This window comes from Harpia harpyja, chromosome 2, assembly GCF_026419915.1.
Source record: "Harpia harpyja isolate bHarHar1 chromosome 2, bHarHar1 primary haplotype, whole genome shotgun sequence".
NCBI classification, from domain to species: Eukaryota; Metazoa; Chordata; class Aves; order Accipitriformes; family Accipitridae; genus Harpia; species Harpia harpyja.
Window position 1 is genome coordinate 338,590 of NC_068941.1, and position 24,763 is coordinate 363,352.

The following is a 24,763-nucleotide window of genomic DNA, read 5'->3' on the forward strand; positions in this document are numbered from 1 at the left end:
CCAACAGTCCACAAGCACGTACACAGTAATAAAGCTCTTCACATTAACAGGCAAGGTGGCCAAGAATGTCACTCAAACGCTAAGGAGGTAAATATTTATAAATATTGCATGTAACATACAGAACACCCTTAAAAGCCCATTAGTTCTCATTCCAGCTCTCTTACTATGCTTCTTTCAGTAATGCTTTGAATGTCTTCTCTTACAGCTGGTTTTCACTGGGTCTCACTTATCAGACCATTAGTTAATTTGAGCAAATGAAAGGATCTGTTGACAGAACAGCTGTTTATTTCATTCATTTCTACTAAAAGCTTTCATGCATCAGCTCTTTCCGCCTTTCTCCATTGCTTCCTTTAGAGGTAATAATTTATAACGTGAAAGTCGTCGTGTTTGGTAACATTAGGCAGCCAGATGGTTGGGGTTTGTTTTCTATAGCTAGGAACAGAGAAATACTCCCATCGTAAAGGTTCGAGAGCTGAAAAGACTAATAAATACATGTGGGCATAATGATTTTTTAAAAGTCAGTGACCAAAAAAGAAATTGTTTTCGAAAAAATCACCATTTTTCTATGGGTACCATCATCTTTCACTAAGCTTACCCAGATATCTTTTTACCACAGTGCTTATTTGTTTTACACTAATACTACAAAACACATACAACCTGAAATACAATGCCAAAGAACAAACACTGAAAGGGTCTTGAAACATGCGCACGCTATTTAAGAAAATTCCAGTTAAATCATGCGTTATTACTTATTTACTGAGAACTGACAACGTGTTTCACAAAGGCATGCACAAAGGTTCATTTCACGCGTGCCCAGGAGTGATTAAGTCATCCCTCTGCAGTTACATGTACCAACTTCCAGTTGGGATCTTGTGTTTTAACGTAACAACCCACTGGACTTACATTTACACCTGCAAAAAGCTACTGCTGAGTACATGAAGCAAACTAAAGATCAAATTCAGCTTCGAGTTCAATACAGGAGGCAGCCAGTGACAGCAGCAGAGAAATATCGAGATCAATACCGAACCCAAGGTCCTTATTCACACTGAGTGGGGTTTCTTTCCATAGAATAGCACTGTCTCAAGGAATACTGTAACTCAGTAGTACACACACAAGGACATGGGCTTCTGGCTCCGTTTAGCTCAATGGTATCAAAATAGTAGCTGACCTCTGCAGGCGCATGACTTCAACCTCCATTTCCAAGCAGACAAAACACTACATCGACAGATGTGGTGAGCAGCCAGCTAGTACATGTTCTCTGCTTTGTACAAGGATCCTACAGAAAAACATCCCAGAGAACAAGCACGCATTCTTAAGGTAAACTTGCCACTTTACGATCTGAATTCAAAGTTTTCAAACTGTTATTTTCTGACTTCAAACAGAGCGTTTTTTTCGGAATACTTAATAAGTAAAGGGCTACTGCAGAAAGCAAATTCAGGTTAGACAAATTTGTGAGCAAGTCAATGTCAGAGACCAAGAAAGTTAGCTTTAAAAAATGAGGCAGACTAGCCACTTGAAGGCCTTTTAAGTACAAGAGACAGAAAACTGCGCTGGTTCATCCCGCGGCAGCCACGCTGCCATTCCTCACTGCAGGAAGAGGTTAGAGTCATCCTGCTGACAAATCAGGACTTTCACTCCACAGTCATCACGCTCGCCAAACCCCCGCCAGCCCCCAAGTATGAGTAAACCCCAGGCATCACCGTGGAGTGCAAATCACACATTTGAATCACTAAACAGCCACTTGTGGTTTCAGAAGACAAAATAAACTCCAGGGAATAAAAATTCAAAAGTCCAACAGACCCTGTCAGTTGGAAGAGCGAGACAGTGAAGGCATCCCTCAGGAAAGTGCTACCTCCAAGCTCTACTGCTTTTCCAAGAAAGGGTAAGACAGCAGCTTGACTGCCTTTCCCATGGAAAGAGGAAATTATGGACAGCCACTCCTCATCTGGAGACAGCCAACACAATACATGACAGGCTTGGGCTTATTTTCCACATGCCTAGAAAATGTCTAACAACAAACTCCTATAACATCACCTGAACCCTCCGATTCTTGACGTCTTTGCTAGAGGGAAGGCCCTGTCCCAAAATTCATCAATACCCCTTTTCAATCAATTAGAAAAGTTTGAGTCCCACAAGAGTCGTCTTCAAGCCTGAAAAACAATCAGAGTTCTTCCGTTAGGTAGGAAAGACATTTAGCCCTCCCCCGCCCCCCCAAGTGTATTTTAGTCAGTGATTTAATATGACTATGTCGAGTCTCTAAAAAGATGTATTTTCCAGCTAAAGCATTTATGTAGTCACTTATATCTACATTCTTATCCCTCCTTTTTTTTTTTAATTCACGATTTGAGAAGAATGTGAATGAACACATGACAAATTCCTCCCCATCAACAACTTAGGCACACAACTCTGACATTCTTGGAAAACAAAAGCAAGTCTTCAGAAATATTTCTGATATGAGTTGTTAAATTATATTCGTGCAAGTACCCTGACGTTGAGAATCAGTCTTCTGAATTGGCCAATGTCGTGGTTTCAGCCCAGCCGGTAACAAAGGACCACGCAGCCGCTCGCTCACTCCTCCCGCCCCCCTCCGGTGGGATAGGGAGGAGACGGAGGACAGAAAAGAAAAAAAACTGGAACCTCGAGGGTTGAGATAAGGGCAGTTTACTGGGACAACATGAAAAAAAGGTTACAACAACAACAACGGTACTAATGAAAGAATACACAAAAAGAGCGATGCACAGTGCAACTGCTCACCACCCGGAACGCGACGCTCCGCCACTTCCCCCACCAAAAGTCAAGAGAGCTCCCCCCCCCGGCCCGCTCCCCATTTATATACTGAGCATGATGTCACATGGTATGGAATAGCTCCTTGGCTAGTTCAGGTCAGCTGCCCCAGCTATGCCCCCCCACCTCCCAGGTTCCTGTAAAAATTAACTCTATCCCAGCTGAACCCAGGACAGCCAACTATGGTTACTTTGGGAAAACAAAACAGTGGGTTTGGTTTAATTTATTTATACACTGTGATCGCCTGTTTGTCTGTGTTTTAGTGATGCTCTTTGACGATCCGGCAAAGCACTACCCACTTCAAGGAGTTTTCTTCCTATTGAGAATTTTATTTCTTCAAGCTGATAGGCTACGATGGAATTTTTCCATTGCATGTGCTAGCATTTAACACATCCTACCGTCACAAATACAGTAAGATGAACTGCAACGTACATTTGCTCTATGTATGTATAATTGCATTTCTAACGCCACATATTTCCCCACTAAGACTAGTATTCTTTCTGGGTTGGCTATATTTAAGAGATCCACTAAAAAGCAAAAATTTGGCACTCATCTAGGTCCTATTCTGGAGAGACCTCAGGCTACATTTGCACTGGACAATCATGCAACACCAAGAGCAGGACCTCAGGAATATAACACTTGGAGCCAGAGACCACTGTCCCCACAACGTACACATTTGGGGATTTTTACGCCAGGGTAGCACTAGTCTGATCCCAAAAGCTGGCCATCTGCAAGAGGATGGTGCCCCCGGAGCCCGTCGTCTTGTTTAACGTCCCTTTTTTTCCAATTAACGCCACTAAGTGCATTCCAAGATTGCTCTGCAACACAAGACCAATGTGTAGTGAGCAGGGCCTACTGAAAGAATTGTTTCAAAATCGCCCTCCTCATCCCAACTCAAATGCTAATGTAGACACAGCATCACATATGTGTATGCAGTCACTCATCAGCCCCTCTAGAGCTTTCTTTAAAAGGAACCCAAAACTCCTGCTGAGACAAATAAACCAACTACGAGGTCTTCAAAGGGAGCTTAACTGGTCTCTTGAATTAATAGCAGTTAATCAAATTATGCATTTTGATCGGAATTCTAAGTGAACCTCGAGGTCTTCTGAAGACAGCTAAAACCATTCAAATATGCCCCATGTCTTGCCGTCAGCTGATCTTAAACATGACCATTTGCCACAGCACAAGTAATCTGCACTTATTCACAGCTGTCGTATCACTTAAATGGTACAATTCATGCATTCTACAAAACATACTCAGTTCTCCTAACTTCTGCTTCGCTTTTTATAAATTACAGAAAAGAATGAAGAAATAAAAGATGGTCTATATTTCTCCTCTTTTTCCACATGCTTTTCTACATGGAGTATCAGTTTTGCAGACTTCTGATGGAAGACACACACTATATCTAATCAAACAATTTTTAAGGGTTTAAAAAAAACCCTCCAATCCACATATTACAGTTAAAATGATTTTTCCATGATACTGCACCTATGACATACATAGAAGGAATCTTGGGCGGGGGGGGGGGGGGGGATAATTATTATATTAACTGGTCCTTTTTAAGACATATTTCTCCAGAACAGATTTGATAAACACAACAAAAAATCATACTGAACTTAGCTGTCTTAGCATGCTGTGTAACATTTTAAGTAACATTCTTTGCCCACTTTCTTAACTCCTTTCTGTCGCCAGTACTTGATGATCCTACAAGTGAAATCATAGAAATAGAACTACACCATAAATGTACAGCCGCCTTCCTAACAGCTGTTTTTGAGGTTCAGAGGACTCGGGATCCAACAGCCCTGTTTCCAAGTATTTCAAGTGCTTTTATACTCCATTACACCTTTTGCCAAACGCGGATCAGCATACAGCACACGAACAGTAGCAGACGGTCACGCTTATAATTTCTGGAGATAAAAATGTAAAGAAAAAAGGTTCTGCTTGTCATCTGCACAAGAAGTCTCAACAAGTAACATGATTTCCATGCAACCCCTACCCCCTTTTAATTGGGAGGAAATGCATACTAAGGCTTCAAGAGATGAAATAAAAAGATTACATCTACATGCAGGAAACAAGAGTTTAATTTCTTTCATACTGTACTCTTTCCAATGACACGGAATCTGATATGTATTTTGTATTTCAAGGGCAGAAGTGATTTGTTTCAGATTAAGTTACGACTACCTGCACGACTCACGCAATTTCCAAAGCAATTTATTAAACAGACAAATGTGGGTTCAGTTGAAAGAGAAATAAACATTTCAATAATACCCTCTTTTTCTTGAGGGGGAACCCTTCATAGATGTTGGGAAACAGTAAAGGGAAAAAAGATCATGTCAGCACGGTGTTGTCGGTCATGCACAATACAGCCTTATGCTTCATCGAAGTTTTCAACACAGGAAACAGGTATATTAGAAAGTGCTTAATTCACAAGTTTTTTCTGAGTCAGCTACAGCGGTTGCTTTGAATGGCTCTAAAGGAACAAGCTGTAACCAGTGCTTTCATACAGCTTCAATAAAACACATTTCAAAGCCAAAAAGGCCCAACCATCTAACTGCTTTCACAGCCAATACTCAGCGCAGAAAAAACTAAACAAGTTCCATTCTAGTAGGCATGAATTTCATCTGATCTCCTGGTTGTAGCTCTCTCAATAGAGAACAGGAGCATCAGGGTTTTTGCTGTTTTGCGTTTTTTTTGTGGAAACCTTTTTTTCCCCCCAGTCAGTGGAACAGGGGGAGGAAGGATGAATCCTTAGCTTACTAATGTCTTTAATTTCCATCAACAGACTCCACCTAATTATTTGAAGTGCCTCAACACTTTTGATGGTGACACGGCTGCCTGCGAGAACGTAACTCTAAGTCGTTCCAATCGCCATGAAATCCAAATCCAGGCTTACAGGGAATCTATGTCTTCAGATACCACGTAGCTGTGGTCTTCCTCTCTGCCACATCACCCCAAGCCCCTCCCAAAAGATCAGCCTCAAAGTATTCACACAGTAACTGAGAGACTTGTCCTGGGACACAAAAAGGAGTTCCCAAGTATTGCTTAATTTCCTCAGGCTTTTGTAAACATAAACTACGATATCCACAGAGCACTTAATCACCTTGAATAAACAAGTAATATTTAATGCATACCAGAGCATAGGCGAGGACTAGATAGGGTACACGTACATCTGTGTAAAGCAGTCGAGACCTGTCTGCCTGCCGAGTTCATCAGATCATAAGACTTACACTGGACTTCAGGGGAATTCTCATTTATCAAAACATAGAGAATTCACCAGTACTGGCAAAATCCATCAGTAGCCCGTTGTTACCTTACCCGGCAGCCCCTCTTCATTTTTTAAAACTATCTTCTACCTCACACATCGTATTTCTTACATAAACTTTTCTGGATCAAGTTTTTGAATGGAACCACTTAATGAGCAAATAAAAGCAACGCTTTTGTCATGACAGGGTCGTTTTAAAGAATTAACCTGCCAGATCAACTTGACATATGGATGACCTGCAAAAGCCAATATGAAATGAAGAGGAAATAGGAACCCCAGCTTATCAAGCCACAGAGAGTGACCAAACACAGCTGAGAGAGGTTTGCCTTCCAGGCACAGTAAAGTGCAGTTTTCGAGACGGGATGTTTTTCAATGCTCCTCATCCCACTCTACGTGAGAAAAGGAGACATTTTACCCTGCTTTTTTATTGCTTTTTTCCTTTTTGATTCTGTTGGGTTAGTTTTTTTGTTGGTTTTTATTTGATTGGTTTTGCTCTGGTTTTGTGGTTTTTGGTGTTGGGTGGTGGGTTTTTGCTTGGGGTTTGGGGTTTTTTTTGTTGTTGTTGTTGTTGTTGTTGGCGTTTTTGGTACAAATAGGACGGGCTGGCTGTGTATGTAGAAAACACAAACAGAAAATCATCTTCTGGCAGAGGTCGATTTCTAAGGGTCCAGACATACCAGCAGAGCTCCCACCGGCAACATCAGGTGAGAGCACTGACACTGTTCATTGCATCTCCGACATGTAATACCCCTATCACTGTGACATGTAGAAGTGCTGCTAACCCTTAAATAAAGGGCTGAGCCTTGCCGTGGATAATGCCAGAGCAGAGTATTACAAAAAACTTTGTCAAGACCACACTCATTCAGCTTCTGAGAAGTGTTTCACATCCTTTTCTTTTCCATCTCCCATTTCTGCAGTAACCCTGAAGTCTAGCTGTAAAGCAGGTAACCGCATCATGTAGCATTAACTCCTGTTGTGCTGTGGACCACCACAACAGACAATCTCATCGTGACAACGCTGTCACATGTGTGCGGTAATTTTTGAGGTAGACCACAAAGCCTTACACAGGCTGATCTGGATGGACTGAGAAAAGTTAGTCTTACGTTGACCAGTCTTTTGTAAGGAATCCCAAGGATTTAATTGAATTGCTCATTGGCTCAGAGAGACCCAAGTTGCTATTGTCACGTGGTGCCATTCAAAGGAGGATGAGAAGTCATATGATGACTCCCTGCCGTGTCTGTCACTTTTACTAGTCCAACTTGTGCAACTTGGAAGCAAGTCCCAAGGCTTGCACTGCCTTCATCTCAAAAGGAGTAGCAGGTTCTAGAAATCACATACTGAACAGAGAAGCACAGAAACCATGCAAGTCTCTCACTTACTGAGCACAGACAGGATCCTGCAATGTAAACATTGCTCGGCAGCAGTTTTAGCTTTCCAAAGAGGCAGTGTTTTCTTTGGGTCGGCTGGTCTTCTCAGCAAGCAGCGTACATGGTCTTAGAGCCCAAGTGCAACCCCTAAAAATGTACAGAATTGTCTATAGCCCTAGTAATAATACAGGTGGCGCTGTCCAGATTAAAAAACAAACAAACAAACATGGTTTCATAAGGGCATACCTTCTCTCTGTTGGTTCATTAGGTACACAATAGTAAAAACCAAAAATGTCTTTTGCGTGCATTCATGATTGCAGGCAACAGGTTTATGTTCTGTATCACTATTTGAAATGCATTCCCACATTAAAGTGTATTAAGAAAACATTATGGGGTCTCCTATAAAACAGCAAACTACAGGAGAGTCAGAGTTGAGGCTGAAATTGCACACTTGATATACTTCATTATATCCAGGTACGTACTGAAGAGCTTGTAATAATACTCACTGTTCCAAAGACTTTTGATACATAACCAGAGGCTGTTTTGAGGGCCTAGAAATTGTATCACTGCAGGAGGCCTGGGAACCAAGACCAGCTGTCTTCATTTTGATGGGACACTTTACTATTTATTTTTTATTTTAATTTCAAAGGCTGGCCCATAATTTACCATCCTTCGTTTTTTAGACCCCCACATGTAACTCTCCAGGCAGCGCGCTAAAACCTTACTAGTGCTTTCAGAATCCAAGCTCTGCTTAACACAGCTGTGGTGGCTCCCACCTGCTTGTTTCAATAACCTCTGCAACAGCAGTATAAGGATACACAGCACAAGAGCAGAGAGGAGAACCAAACTAGCTCCAACATGTAAAGACATGCCTCAGAGCATCAGAAAAAGGAAACAAACAAACAAAAAAATCACCCCAAAACCTCTTTTGGCTTAGTAAACCCAAGGAATTTTAAAAAAAATAATAAAAAATAATTAAAAAAAAAAAATTCATTTTAAGCCTATGAACCTATTCTACCTTTTTCTGTCCATGCTTCTCAGGGCTGAGTTTCACCCAAGGAGAGAAATCTCTAGCAGAAGCTTCCAGGAGTTCCCAGACTGCACTGGATCCAGTTTCAGGTGCCCAATGAATGCTACTGCACTGTGTCCACAAGACTGAAGTCTGCTATTGACCTCAACTCTTTCCAGTGCCCTCCTTAGGCCCTCTGTGGTAACAGAAAAGCACATTTCATTTCCCACTCCCAGATCCACGCAGCACCCCGTCGGCACAGCGAGGGCACTGGAAGCGATCTATAGAGAGGTCTCAACCAGTCCAAAGTGCTGGGTTCTACATCAAGCCAGAAATACATGCTAGTATAAACTGACAGCCCTCTTCTGCGCTGAAAGGGTTCTGCGTAACTCAGTAGCGCCCCCATCTGTAAAATGAATAAATTGCATTTCCTTTATAGGATGCTCTGAAAACCACAGCCAGAAAGGGAACTACAAGAGTACAATTAGCAATTGCCTTCCTTTTTTTCTTTTTCTTTTTAACATCATGGCAAACACGTAGAATAAGTCACAGAATGCTTCCATTTTCAAGGCTAAACCGTCACGGCATTGTTCCACCCCACTTCATTTCTGCCATACATTTAACCTTTTGGGTCCCATTTCTCCCGCAGAAATCCCTAAATATCCCAAGAAGCACAGTTCCCAGGATATTTGTCAGGCAGCTGAAACCACAAGGTGTTTGAAGCTTAATGAGAAAGCTTGCTCACATATGTTGTGGAACCACACTTCAGGCAGCATTTCCTCTGCAAATTCTAGATATCAATTAGCTAGCCATAAAAGAATAAATATCAACCCTAGAATTATGGGAGGGAGGAAGGGGAGTTATGCTTTTACTTCAATTAGGAGAGTTCAAGGAAAGCAAAAAAATTATTAGTGTATGCCTGATCAACTTCCTAAGCAAGCAGAACCAGGAAATAAGATCACAATCACTTCTGACTTCCAGAATGCCCAGCGCTGCCTTTGCGGTCGCTTTTATTATTTTTCTTTAACACAAGAGGCAATCTAACAGACAGAAATCCAGGCTCCTGCTACCCTAGAAAGAAGGCAGGAGACAGCACTGTTCTAGCTAAACACAGCAGTAAGACCAGGATGACCATTCTGGGCTCATTTTCAATCATGTTATGAAGTTTAAATGGAAGCAGATCAAGCTTGAATCGTGAAACTCAAAACTTCCCTCCTCGTATAGCACACGGGCGCAAACTCTTCTTTGTGCAAAACTAAAGCTATTAAAAAGCCAAGGATATAGGAGCATCCTCCCTTTAAATTGAAGGATATTGATCCAGTTTTATTTACAAGTGGAAATTTAAACTTCAGCAACACTGTCCGCTGAACATACCTACGTGAATGCAAGGGAGTCACAGGCAAAGCAGGAGGGATTCCCATGCGGCCTCTGCCAGCATGATCCTGGTCAAGTAAAGCACTGGCAAGCACAGCGCACAGGCAGCTTGGCTACTGTGTAGGAGGTGGCTGAGTCACGAGGCACATGGCCATATTCATAACACTTTCCTATGTTAGGCCCAACATATCAAGCACCCTACCAAAACTCAGCAGGGAAACTCCAATAGCACCAATGTTAACGAGTTTCAAAGAGATTCTTCCAACAGTCAGGCTGCATCTTCCTCTATTTAAAGCACACATGGGAACGAATTTTGCAAGACGGGAATCTACAACTTCTTATGGATTCAAAACACACTTCACTAAATGTTTTTTTCTCTTGTATCCTTCAGCTCAGCATTTACCTTTTGTAGACTTCACGGCAGCATTTTCGTAGGCTATGCTTATTTACAAAAAAATTAAGATCAACAAATTTCTAGGTTTCAAGAAATCTCTCCTACATCAGTCTTTTTCAAATGTTCCACCTGAAGTTTTCCTGTAAAATACCTTGTTTTCCTATTCAGATTAATTTTTAAGCTGTTAAGAAGATTGTGATCTCACAGGTACTCACAGAAATTTTTCCAGTACGATTGGCTTCCTCTCTTTCTGCCAGAGCCCGCAAGAAGTTACCTTTCAGTTCTTTTCCTACACTTGCTAGTGACCTAGGAAAAAAAAAAAGGTACAACTATTACTATTCATTATTGCCACAGACTTTGGGTTCACGGTTGGGTTAAGTGTTCTGTAAATATAAGGAGACAGTCCTCAGCCTGTCTTAGCTAATTTGTCTATTGCCTGTTCTACTTTTACAAACCCTTAAACCACTCTTCAAAATTGATCACTACCGCAGATGTACGATATAGCAGCAGTTTATCAAAAAGTGACTTCTCCTAACATGCATTTTCCATTATATATCCAGAGTAATCTAAGCGCTTATTTTTTATCTCCAGAATTATGGCCAAAGTCACGTTTACATAAGAATACCAAATTTTCACAGTGTACCAATATAAATCTAAACAGATTTAATACTTCATTCTTCAGCCAGCAACTAACCAAATTAACTACTACATACTTAAACTGCTTGGTGTGGTAGGATCAATATAGTTTCTGTATCCTTAAGTACAAAGCTTGAAAAGAAAAACCAATGGGGTGCGGGGGGGGGGTGGGGGGGGTGGGGGGGGTGGTATGCAGGGCAAAAAAACCACAAGAAAGGATACCATACACTAAAAATTACTCGTTAGCCTTTGAACACAGTGTCCTAGAACTCAAACAGTCATTAAAAATAGAAAACACGCATCAGATGGACAGAAGCACTGAATATTAGACAAACCCTTCAACAAAGTGTGATTCTTCAAAACGCTTTCTACAAGTCTCTTAGCCTAATCTAAAGCCCTTTTCCATTTGCAGGGATCATTGCACTCGCTCCAACGTACTCTGCACACACGAGAAGAAAGTGGAGACTTCCTAAATCTTGCACTGAAGCGGCTTCACTGCAAACTTTTCCCCTTTTCATGTCTGAAGTAGTGAATGCTGACTGGAAAGTGCACTCTCAGGCAACCCAAGGCAAACCAGTGCCTCCAAGTTCCACGCAGATCTACCTGAAAGGGGAAGGATTATTTTTACATCCCCCCACTATCTCAGTGTGAGTACTGCAATAAAAAGCAGTAGCATTTGTCAATCTAAGTAGACAGAATACAGCATCAATAAAGATCTTTCTATCAGGCGTATAATGTATCAAATTTCAAATAAAGTAGTGCCACAAAACGCGAAAAATTCCCTTTGGTTAAGTTTTTAAATATAGACATGCACGGTAATGTCCTTCAACTGAGTGAAAAGCCTGCATCTAAGCTTCAAAATTCTGATGCAGAGCTATCAGGTCAATCTCTGGCCACTTAACCAGCTGTTACCCAGAAGCACCTTAGTTCGAAGCTGTTTCAGAAGTGCATCTGCCGCACAGTAAAAATAAAAAATGAAAGACTAACATATGGATTAAAACACCTCAATTAATTAGATGTAAAAGACAGATAAAAAACAGAGTATTGAATTTTCCTTTTCCTGTCCAGTTAAGAATTCTAGATTCCCAAAGTATTCCTTTATCTAGCAGAGGTTATACTAAATCAACAGTAAATCCATGTTTAACAACTATTCTAGCCAACTTCACTTGAAGTCTCTGGCTCCTATTTTGAACCAGAAGGGTACGGGTGCCTGAAAGATTATGTTTTTAATCACTTAAATCTTATGTTCCAATAACAGATGTCACCTTTCCTTAAAAACCTTGTCTTCCTCCCATCCTTCAGTCACCAGCAAAATAATCACTGACCCACTTGCAGAAAACTAAGATGTATAAAACTTCCTTTTTAGTAAGTATCATTACTTCTGCATGAGAACACACTGGGCCATGCCCGAGATCAAGCTGCACTGTTTCTGAAAAATATAAGGTATCGCCAGCTGGACCTGTCTAGGCCAAAAATCACACAGTGTTAAAACACAGTGTCAGGGTTTCGGCTGGGATAGAGTTCATTTTCTTTCTACTAGCTGGTATAATGCTATGTCTTTGATTCAGCATGAGAAGAATGTTGATAACACACTGATGATTTCAGATGTTGCTGAGTAGTGTTTATACTAAATCAAGGATTTTTCAGCCTCTCACGCCCAGCCAGCAAGAAGGCTGCAGGGGCACAAGAAGTTGGGAGGGGACACAGCCAGGGCAGCTGACCCAAACTGGCCAAAGGGATATTCCATACCATGTGACCTTGCGTCCAGTATACACAGCGGGATGAGTTGGCCGGGGCGGGCCGGGCCGGGCCACGGGGTGTGCGGATCGCTGCTCGGGAACTACCTGGTCATCGGTCAGCGAGCTGTGAGCAACTGCATTGTGCACCACTTGTTTTGTATACTCCGGTCCTATTATTATTATTATTGTTACTGTTGTTGTTGTTGTTATTACTATCATTACTATTATTTTCGTTTTATTATCATCATTATTATCGTCATTATTAGTTTCTTCATTTCTGTCCTATTAAACCGTCTTTACCTCAACCCATGAGTTTTACCCCCCCCGGATTCTCTCCCCCATCCCACTGGGTGGGGAGAAGCGAGCGAGCGGCTGCGTGGGGCTTAGTTGCTGGCTGGGGTTCAACCACGACACTTTTTCACCTAGCTATTAGGAAAATCGTCATGTCCAGTCTGGCCAAAAGGGTTTCAGATTGGTACAAAAAGAAGCAAACAACGAAACACCAACTTGAGCAATAAAATATACTGACGTGCAGAGTAACCTTTTCACAAGAGATCAAAAGGTTCCTTAAATCGTTAAGGCACACTCAAAGAACCATCAAAGGTACGGGACCTTTGCTTAAAAAAAGTCAGTGGAAGTAAAAAAAGCCACAATTTTTTAAATAATCCTGTAGAATTGATTGACAGAACTCCAGCTGGGGGTTTTGTTCCTTTGGGGGCTGGGGGGGTGCTTTATGTTATTCAGGGTGCAGCCCTTATTTTTTTCCAGTAACACCACCGTATCTAAGGCTTCCGGTAGTTTTTAAACACACACGCACACACATTCGTCGTCTAAAAATACATACCAAAGAGGAAAGCTACTCCACCGTTCATATTTCATACACCTACCTTCCTCACGTACACACTTACTCATTCCTGCCAAACTAAGCGTAGCACAGACAGGCACAATATCAGTACTCGGACGAGTTAAATGGGTACGCCGAGCTCTGCGCTGCAACTTTCAGCTGGGGGCAGCTGCTGACCTCCCAAAAGAGCAAAGACAAAAGTTTTGTTTTTCATGTGAATTTCCTGGGAAACCCAAGTAAAATACATTCCACGGTCCAACTGTTGCTACGCGTGCGCTGCACCTAACCGTGCCGGGCAGAGCTTGCTTTTTGTTGTTAGTTTTTTCCTTCCTGTTCTATTAAACTGTTCTTATCTCAACCCACGAGTTTTACCTGTTCCCTTCTGATTCTGTCCCCCATCCCAGTGGGTCGGGGGGAAGTGAGTGAGCAGGTGCATGGTGCTTAGCTGCTGGCTGGCATTAAACCATGACACAGAGCTAAAATACTGCAGGTGCACCACAGGTATAAGGCAGCAGCTTTTCACAATCCTTGAGATAATTCCAAAAGGGCATTACTGTGCCTTACTTACTGTGTTGACTACTTGGGCTGTATTTCAGCAAGCCTAGCTTCTGAAAGATGCAAAATAGGAAAAGGCATCATCTGATATGTATGTGTTTTCTAAACACTAGTCTCAGCGACAAAGCCCCCCTTGCTCTATAGAAGATGCTTCAACATCTACAAAATGAAGAAAAAAAAGAAAGCCTGGATTTCAGTAAAATAAATTAATTTTCCTATGGCCAGTGAGAAAAACCATCAACAACAAATATTATGGCAGAATAAAACATTAGGACTGCAACACATTATTGTTGAAGTGACACAGAAGCGAGATCACTTGGAGCAGAGCTTAGTATTAACTGGCTGCTTTTTTGTAACAAAAAGGGCGGTGGGACAGAAGGCCCCTGCCTCCCCCACCACCCCCCCCAAAAAAAAAACAAAAAACAAAGCAAGCAAAATTATTCTTGAGTCATATCAGAAAAACATACGAAACACTCGTTCATTTAGATAAACGGTTTTAGAAATATATCAACATCATTTTATCCTCACAACAACGTCCCTAACGGCCTAAAAGTAAAAAAAAATTAGTTCATGGGACCGGTGAGTGCAGAAGCAGAACACGAGATGCGTCCTCTGCATCAGACTCTCTACCTTTTTGAAATCCCCTGTTTTAAATATATACTATTACTATATATACTGTTACCGGATAAAGAATAACAGAAGGTATTGCTGTCAAATTTGAATCGCAAAGAAAGCAGAAATAGGCTCAGGCTCTTCCGAGGTAAGCCTTTATAAATTTAGAAAACAAGAGCGTTCAAGAGAATGAGGAGCTTAACACTTAACGCTTGAATTCTAAAACTCCAGGATCTGGAAGCATCCCCCAGCACCGAAGCAAGTACTTCCTGAGGTAGGGACAAAGAACTTCTTGGTATACCTTACACTTTTTAACTGGCAAGGATTTACCCCTTTATTTCCTGCATGAATGTGCATGTTATTTCTTTGAGTCTTGGTCTTTTTCAGTTCTTTGCCCCTTGGGATGTGCATCGTGTACCTCGCTATCCCAGCTCAGAGATCCGTCTTTCCTCTCGGGGCTTGCCCACACAAGAAAAGTGCACGCATTTACCTTAAGGGAGATTTTCAACTAAGGTAGTTAAAACAGTACAAAAGGTCGCATGATTATTCTTAAGACTGGCTTAAAGCAGGCTCATTTCAGCACCAAACATAATCAATTAGTAACTGACCTGACTTAAACTGTCCTCAAGACACTGCAAGCTCCTGTAGACATATTTTTGCATTGAACCGGTTTAAAAAAAAAAAAAAAAAAAATCAGTTTAACTTCAATAAACTCAACATAAAGAATTGCAAGCTTCTGCAGAATAAGCATGCACCGAATTTGTTTTAAGAAGTTCCAATTAGACATGGTTCTCATCTGAATAACACCACATATTCACTAGGAAGATGCAGCATTTACGGGAACATCGTATGAGCATTTGTTACTAGTCAGTCTTCGTGAAAGAAAGAAGATTCTTCTCTCCCTGCCACAGCAGCACGTACATTCTCCGCAGTCTAGTTTACCATCACAGCAGAAGACTGAGAAAAAAAGACCAAGGCATTCCACTCTGCAGAAGTTCCCACACACACGAACAGGCTGAAATTTTGGGGTGTGACTAGCTAGGAATTCATGAAGGCCACGTAAATGTTTGTTTCAGCTTCCTGCCAGGCAAGATGAGGGAGTTCTCTGAGCAGGGAGGAGCGGTGAGGAATTCCCTAGCACCCACCAAACACTACTCCTGTCTAACGACAGTTACTTAACTTGCCATGACATAAAAAATTGCTGTTTAAATGAATTAAAAAAAAAAAAGTTACTTCCTAAAATCTGCATTAGGTCCTTCACAAAGATAGAGGATTACAAATTATATACCAGTTCAGAGAACATGCTTGCACGTTACAACGGCCCTTGAGAAGGAGAACACAGAATATTTCATTATTAGCATAAATTTATGCATCTCCAGCATCACACATGTCACCATAACATTCGTGCACTGCCCGAAACTACTCCTACCACTCAGTTCATGCCTCAGCGTACTTATTGAAGGATGCTTTAGAGCGAAAGCCCAATTTACGAGGCAGCATTATCTCTTTACGAGGCACTCTGATGCTAACTGCAGTCATTCGTACTTGTCAGTGTACATTTCTGACTGATTTTTTTAATTGTTATCTGCACCTCATGGGTAGAGGCCCACACTGAGACCCAGATGCTACTGGGCTAGGTACTTGTCGTGGTTTAACCCCAGCCAGCAACTAAACACCACGCAGCCGCTCACTCACTCCCCCCCACCCAGTGGGATGGGGGAGAAAATCGGGAAAAGAAGCAAAACCCGTGGGTTGAGATAAGAACGGTTTAATAGAACAGAAAAGAAGAAACTAATAATGATAATGATAACACCAATAAAATGACAACAGCAATAATGAAAGGATTGGAATGTACAAACGATGCGCAGTGCAATTGCTCACCACCCGCCGACCGACACCCAGCCAGTCCCCCGAGCGGCGAAAAATCCCCGCCCCCCCACTTCCCCGTTCCTATACTGGATGGGGACGTCCCATGGTATGGAATACACCGTTGGCCAGTTTGGGTCAGGTGCCCTGGCTGTGTCCTGTGCCAACTTCTTGTGCCCCTCCAGCTTTCTCGCTGGCTGGGCATGAGAAGCTGAAAAATCCTTGACATTAGTCTAAACACTACCGAGCAACAACTGCAAACATCAGTGTTATCAACATTCTTCGCTCTGAACTCAAAACATCGCACTGTACCAGCTACTAGGAAGACAGTTAACTCTATCCCAGCTGAAACCAGGACAGTACTGTACAACCCTCCTGCATTGGTGAGCTTTGAAAGCAAACACCCAGACACAGAAAAGCCTGGTGGAGAAAGTAAAATACAGGAGACCGTTACTCTTCTCATATTTCAAATGGGAATCTGAGACATGCTAAGATTAAGCAACATATCCAAAGATAACACAGAATGTTTCTTCAAAAATGCTGTTATTGTCACCAACTTGGTGGCATATGATCCATAACTAGTTGTGTTGAGTATTAACTTCTATATTAACTTCTCCCCATCTGAAGGTATGCTTTTCCTGCACATACAGAAGAGGATGCATTAACAATGAGCCACGCTCTTGACTACAGTTTCCTTCAACAGAAGCAATACTGAAAAGAAGTATTACAGTTTAGCAAAAATAGAAGGGATACTTTTCTGAAGGAACTTGTTTGGGTACAGAAACTCCTAGTGACATTAACACTCTCAACTCTTGGTTGCTCTTTTTAATGCCATAAATACAATTCTTACTTTATGATGCTCAAAGGTTCACTTACGAAACCGTACATTTCCACACTATCTGGTTCCTTCCAAGCCGCTCTCCTCCTTCCAAGAGCTCCTACTATCTGCCACCATCCCACACACCTTTCTCGCATTCCCAGTTCAGATGCCTTTTGCTTGCAGCATGCTTTTTTGGTCTTCACCGATAGGTATTAGTGAAGCAGAAAGAAGGAAAGCTCTTTCTGAACTTGGGTTATGGTTCCTCGATTCTTATTTTGACAGGCTACACTGCTTTTTTTTTCCATTTCGTTATGGTTCCCCAGGGCTTCGTTTACTTTATTTTCCTACATCCTCTACCATGTCGGCTTTTCCCGAGAGCACTGGAGTCACAGTTGGAAACAGAACAATGTAGTTTAACTTTTAGAGAGCCCCATTGACCTGAAGAATGCTTTTTATCAAACTGAGATAATGGGAAGAACATCTAACAGTCAGACTGTTATTCTTTCAAAAGTACGCTCTGTGTTCCAATTCAGCAGAAAGCCGGACTGGAATGCACATTCTCGCCTAACTTCTGCAAAGCAGCTGTGTTTTGCAAACACCTGCCCCAGGATTAGTGGGGAGACAGGCATAGGAACTCAGTCCCAAAGCTTCTCCCTCATCTTGAGACACATAATTTTTATTTTAAAACATTTGAAGTTTCAACCTCCCAGTGCCACGCACTTACAGCCTTGTGTCCTGAGGCAGGACTAGTACTTGAGCACTTTTCCAAGACATCAGATGTCTATTTGTTTTCTTTACAGAAGGTATGAACGCTTTAAGAAGGGAGACACCGCGGTACAAGATTATGCCTTGGAGACCAGGGTGTAAGGCTGGGACTGGAAAGATCCATTTCATCATCTCACTCTGTCACAAACATGCAGCACAAACTTGGCGATCGGCTCCGTTTTCTTGCGCCTTAGTTTCCAGTCCGAAAAGCTGCGATGACTCTACTTCTCCAGCTCAATATGGACAAACACAGTAAGGCCACCTGAGACTCCGCAAGAGGCATAGCACTTAAAAAGGCACTGGGGAGCATTCAGACGCTGTAGTAACGTGGACAAATACTCGCTCGTTTATGTTCAGTCACCTGAATCGTAAGCTTGGTCAACCCACTTTTCATTAGCAATTCTTCTCTGCAAGGATGAGAAAACACACCCTCTCCACAGTAAAATATTCCTTTTGTTAAACGTCAGCGTGGTTCTGCAGGCTGCCTTGTGGGAGTATCAGACTGGCTCGAGACCTATGAATTCACGTTCTCAGGCCTTTCTCCCTTCCCGACAGACCTAACGCCGCAAGCGTACTTGCCCCCTTCAGCTAACTCGCCTCAAATAGGATGCGAGGTTCAAAAAAAAACTCATGGAAGGGTAGCCAACATCCATCGAAATCCTAGTAAAGGTAAGCAAAGTAAGAAAGCAGTCTCTCTGGCTGACCTACCACACGCAGCCACGGTTAAGATAAAGCAAGAATGAAGGCAGTGTATCAGCGTTGTCAAGACTGATATGCAAGGACATATGTATGACTGATTTTTACTGCACAGTGCCATTTTTTTTTTTAATTTTAACGAAACAATACACAGAGTATCTTCAAACTGCAATGACACCACATAGTGAGAACCATAATCCTTTAAGCCATGACTAACCTGAATCCATCTACAAGTTTGCCTCCATTTTAAAAAAGAAAAATGAAACAGGAGTAAAAGAAAAAAAAAAAAAAAAAAATCACTGACGTACAATGAGCTGTCAGAGTCTGACCGTCAGGGTCCAGTCCTCTACTCTCCAGCAGTACTTCCACTGTATTCCAGTGGGAAGGCAAAAACAGGCACCCAAAACATCAACTGACACCACAAGCTGGATTTGGACTACTGCACACACAGATGTCTCTACCTAGAGACAAAGGGAAACTACTTCCTTTCTAAATAAACATGATCTGGGGCTGCTTAAAGGGGAGGTCTAGATTTAAAAAAAAACAACCAAACAAACAAACAAAAACCCCACAAAACTTCTTTTGGTTCAGCTTTATGAAATAAAGCCTGCTGATCCTACTAACCAACTTTATGTCTTATGTTAACTTGCACTTCCCTGCAGCTCCTATAAGCAACACCAAAAGGTAAAAACCGTCAGGTGATCTTTCTTGTATTTTACAAAGACAATGATGCAAGGAGAAGACAATTCCTTAACCTTCTTTGAACCTAAAATAACGGCATCAAAAGGCACTAGGCAACAGCATTTGTATAACGAGCTTCTGTCTGTGAGTTTGCAATTTTATTACATAAGGCATGTGGCATCACAAGAGCAAAGGACCTAAGCAGGAAGACGTGGCTAAGAGTAAAATACAAATGAACTTAAAACCTGTTATATCTCTGTTCACGACCTTGCATGCTGTAAGCGTGCCACATCTCTAACAGTGTCAAAACTTCTCAATTACGGCAAGAACAAGCTCTGGCTGTAAGGGCACGGTAAGCGAGGAGCTTAATGCTGACCTCAAGAGAAGGGGGTGTATACATGGGCAAAACTAGGTCCAGTGTGACTGTGCTGCATTTCACAAAGTCCTTTTAACAGTTGTGGAGGTCTCTGCAGTCTAAATGTACTCCCTTAAAAGCCCTCTGCAAAGTTCCCGCTGAACCTCCTAACCCCAAGATCTTGACGTGAACAGTTCAGGGCATACCGACATTGAGGTGCACGGTATGTGCTATTTCATTACTTGTGCAACTTCATTTTAAAAATATTTTTACTGCATGTGTGTCTGTGCTAAAAAAGAACCAATCCTGACATCAAGGAATTAGATTAGAAATTATATAGAAAGAGAAGATTAAACTTTGAACTATTTGGACATTTTGGAGCATATAAAAGTTTGTAAAATCTGCTATAAAATTTTTGATCTGTGGTTACATAGTTGAACATACAGGAAATACTTTCCTAAGGACCTTAATACCATACATTTCATCGTTTAATAAAATGAACAAGGAACTGTAACAACTATACTTACTACATGATATTTGAAACTCTGTGGAATAAATGATTTTTTTTTAAAAACATTTGAGTTGCTTATGCACTTCTCTGCAACACTTTCCAGAACTATCGTAGATTTGGCTTGTGTTGAGAAGCCCACACCTGACAAAACACTGGCACCAGTATTTCAATCGGTCCAAGCTACAAGTAACATGGTCCTGTCACTCATCCAACATTCACAAACTTAAAAAAAAAAAAAAAAAAAAAAAAAATTCCTTTATCACCTCTGGTTAAAGCCCTAGAATACACACACTGCCGCCTGCTTAAAGCAAGGGGGGGAGGAAATTCAGGCAGAAATTTTCGTAGTGCCACTGTCATAGCTCACCATCTATGAGAACTGTATGTCCTGTATGTTGTGCCTTTTGCATGGAAGAACTGGACTTGCAGTCTTGAACTCGAGACGAAAGCTCAGCTGACTTTGGGAAGCATCCTGAACACATGGGCCACAGCTCATGACAAGGAGATGTATTACAGTTGGGCTGTGGCATATCTTTTTGCCCATTCAAAGCTGGACTTGCAGCAGGCCAAGCCAGTCTCCTCACATAGGTCAGAGCAGCTGTGAGACCTCGATTCAAATTTCAGCGGCTGCAAGGCCACGCAAAAGAGCCATTTGGAGAAATACTATCATCTATTAAGGTATCACGTGGTGAGCAGTTAGGCCCATACTGTTGTCAGTTTGTAGTGCAGAAAGGCATCAAAAATCTAGGAGAGAAACACAGCCCCCCCTCTTTCAGCAGCAAGAAGAGAAACTGGCATCTAGAAGACTTATTACTATCACACCTCAATCATGACTATTGAAGAATGAAACTGGATTTCCCTTCCTGCCCCCCGCCGCCTCATTTATGTCCATCACCAACAGCTCCTCCAAAACTCATATCAAACAATTAGGCTCACAAGGCAGAATGAGACACAACACCCAGATGTAAAAATAGGAGAAAAAAAATCCCTTTAACGTCTTTATGAAAATGACAAGACCTCAGGGAATGATGTCAGAGACACAACAAAAGTAATCTTACTCTAATCTAATTGTTGCTTTTACTTGCTACAAGAAAGTGACCTTAAAATATAGATTTTATAAGTAACACAGAAACAGAGCAACATTTTGTAATAGGCAAAATGGGAATTACACATGGCATTCTTACAGAGGGACTCTGTCAAACAGGAAAATCGTACTTGTAGATAAAAAGAACTCTCTCTTTTTCCAGACAAACCCAAAATTTACAAAGCATTACAGGGCTGCAGAACTTTTCAACAGCACCCATGTCAAAAGCAGACTCAGATTGCAGAGGCTACTATACAGCTGTTACACCCTACTCTCGTACTATACAGATGCTACAGCTGTTACTACAGGAAAAAGTAGTGCTTTTAAGGCTCCAAGTCTTCTGCTTATGAAAGTAATAAGGAAAAGACACAGCTTCTTCAGAAATGCATAAAAATAATTCTATTCCCCATAAGAAAAATGTTTCTTTCTGATTTTGTGTTTAATGAGTAAAATAAAAGTGAGGCAGGTTGTCCACATATACCATTCTGTCACGCTCACAAGCTACCAGAAAAAGAGTTTTGCTTAAGGTATGACTGATTTGGGGTTGGGGCGGGGTGGGGTGTGTTGGGTTTTTGGTTTTGTTTGTTGTTTGTTTTTTTGTTTTTTTTTAACAGAGTCAAGATGAAGACTGCAAGGATTCTGCAATATGTCGTTCAATCTCCAGGCCAAGTAAAGCCCTTCACAGGATATCAATTTCTACTTCATAGTATACAGATAAAAGCAGCTGATGATTTTTCAGCAAAAAAATTCACACCTAAGCTTCAAGCCCAATCTGTAACAAACTAGTAGTTGAGTATCTGTATAAATTTTCACTACCTTTTCCACATGAAGGACAATCCAAGCACCAAGTGAGCCCAGAGGGTGCACACATTAGCTGGTCAATGGCTCCAGCCATGACTGAAGACGCCCAAGGGATACTCAGGAGCTGGGAATAGCTGGGGCACACTGATGTACCATTTGTACACCGTTCTACCCAGATGCTTCCAGCGCTCCCAGCATTGCTGCATGTGAACGTCCTTTTCCTACACTACAGGGAAGACACGCAACCATTCCCGCTACACCATGAGAATTTTTCAGAAGCCGGAAAAAAATGCCAAAGCCTGGGCACTGTTGGGAGTGTCCCGGCTAACAGTGAATTGCCTGAATGGCAGAATGACCTCTCCGAGCCATAGGTGAGCCCTGGGAGCGCCTTCTAAAGACACGGGGGGCTAAGGACACCTGCCACATTTGTGCCTGCAGTTTTCAAGTCACGTGTGGAATTGAATATTTCCTATTTAACAACAACCTGTCTAGAGATGGTTCTGGGATGTCTAATATCACAAAGAATTATTTTTTTCAGAAGTGGTTACAGAAAAGGAGCCAAGATTCAGAACTACGCAACTACGGTACCAAATGTGCAAATGGACAGCAGAAACACCTGACCAGCTATGTAAGACATATATTACAATATTAACCTTTGCTGGTCACAAAAGAACTTTAATTCAGTATAAAGAAATTAAAGCATTTGTAATGGTTAAGCATTTTATTGCCTGCAATTCCATTTCTGGAAACGCAACAGACCTCGGAATTGGGATGTTACTAGTAATGGAGAAACTTACATATGACAATAAAAATACTTATCAAGATGTCGTTCGCTGTACAGGCCAACAAAGTAGATTTAGCAAGACAACCCAATGCATTTACAACCTTTCTCCTGCAAATTCAAATGATTTAACTATCTTAAACTGTGCCCCAAAGTTGCAGTTCTTACACAAAACTCTTACTTTCAACTCTGAGAAACACCATCCTCCTCTTAACCCTTTTTACTCTTTGTATCACAGTCCAGTCCTTCATTTCACACAGGGGAAAGTGAGCTATAAAGGAGCTACTGCCACACAGCCCCAAAGCGACAGTCACTGAATTCCCTCACCTTCTGGCTCACGCACATCGCTTTCCCTGTTTGACAGCAGTGCCTTCCACAAAAAAGGGGAGCTCCCAGGACACTTCCAGGCGTCGGACAAAATAGTTACTTAAGCATACAGATGTATCGGGGTCACAGCAGTCAAGATTTGCTAGCCATTTACCAAGAAGACATGGCTTCTAAAATTGATTTCCTGAGAATACATTAACGTTTTACGAACGGGTGCAACAGTACGGGTGAAAGTCAGATACTCGCTATTTCTAGTATAGCACAGAATTTGCTATAACAACCAAATGAAAAATCTGCTTGTGGATGAAGGAACAATAGTGCAATAATCTTTAAATAAACTGCTTCCGCTCCACACCTGGCCCCACAGTCTGTCCAACTTTTGCTGCTGACTACCATCACATCACAATTACCCAAACATTAGGCGCAACTCTCATCTGACTTACGCTCTTTCACTGGACCCATTCTCCATGCCTACTCTAGTAAATGAGAACAGAAGTATCACTCTCAGCTTTTCCCGTAGACTAAATAAGGTTCTCCGTATTTGCCGCTTTTAAATAAACGTTAATAAGCCTTGCAGGCTGAATCAGTTCCCAGCAGACCCAGCCAGTGCTTCAGTGTAACACAGGTTGAAGACTCCTCGTTGCTCCCCTTCTTCCTTTGCTTTATTACCAAAAAACAGCTGCTTTATACAGAGAGAAGTCACGCTGGGGAGGAGACTGCAGGAGGGAGGAGAAGGGGATGGTTGAGAAACATGAGCAATGGCCAGAGGCTACTCCCAGTTTCCTCAAAATAACTGACAGAGTCCACTGCCAGGAGTAAGGCCGGAGCAATGGCTGACGGACACAAATATGTGGCAAAGGCAGGTTCAGGTGGAACGGGGAGAGCCAGCACACACCTGCTCGCTCCACCTCACAAGTGCTCCATTTTTGATGTCCGGTTTTTCTGAGGGGAAAAAAAAATAGACTTCTAAAGCAAAAAGATTTAAGGCAGCACACTTAAACGAGGGGCTCTTATCTTTTTTGTGCTTGGCTGCCTGACCATTCTCCACTTCAGTTACTTGGCTGCTATTTTGCAAATGAGAAGGAAGCCAGAAGTTATGCACCTGTGTTTGCCCCTGTATTCAGTATTCCTATTAAGTCCTAAAACCCTATTATGTGGTAGACAGGCATGGGGGATTGCTCTACTCAGTAGAGCAGTAGGGCAGGTGAGGGGCTTTTCAATCTTAAACAATGATTACAAAGAATTCAAGACAGCACAGTGGTTAGACTTGGTCTTACAGCTGAGAACAACAAAAACATTGAATACTACTGAAAACATAGCATTTATTACAGCTGCTACTATGCACCCAGATACTTATGTGTGAGAAAAGAATAAGCAAGGTCCAACCCAGCAGGCCCATTGTCAAACATGACAAAAAAAGTCCAACTCAGACGTTAAACCAAGTTTACGTACAGTACGGTTTGCAGTATCGCAGTTCTACACATTTTCTAGTACAGTTCCTAG

The 24,763-nt window shown here is 41.8% G+C and overlaps 1 protein-coding gene across 1 annotated transcript in view; it reads right to left on the minus strand.

Moving 5' to 3' along the window:
- Positions 1-24,763, minus strand: part of CFAP299 (cilia and flagella associated protein 299) — a 230,785-nt gene that overhangs the window by 136,163 nt on the left and 69,859 nt on the right. The window contains 1 exon segment of the mRNA XM_052811426.1: positions 10,406-10,496. Within this exon segment, the coding sequence (XP_052667386.1) occupies positions 10,406-10,496 (91 nt within the window).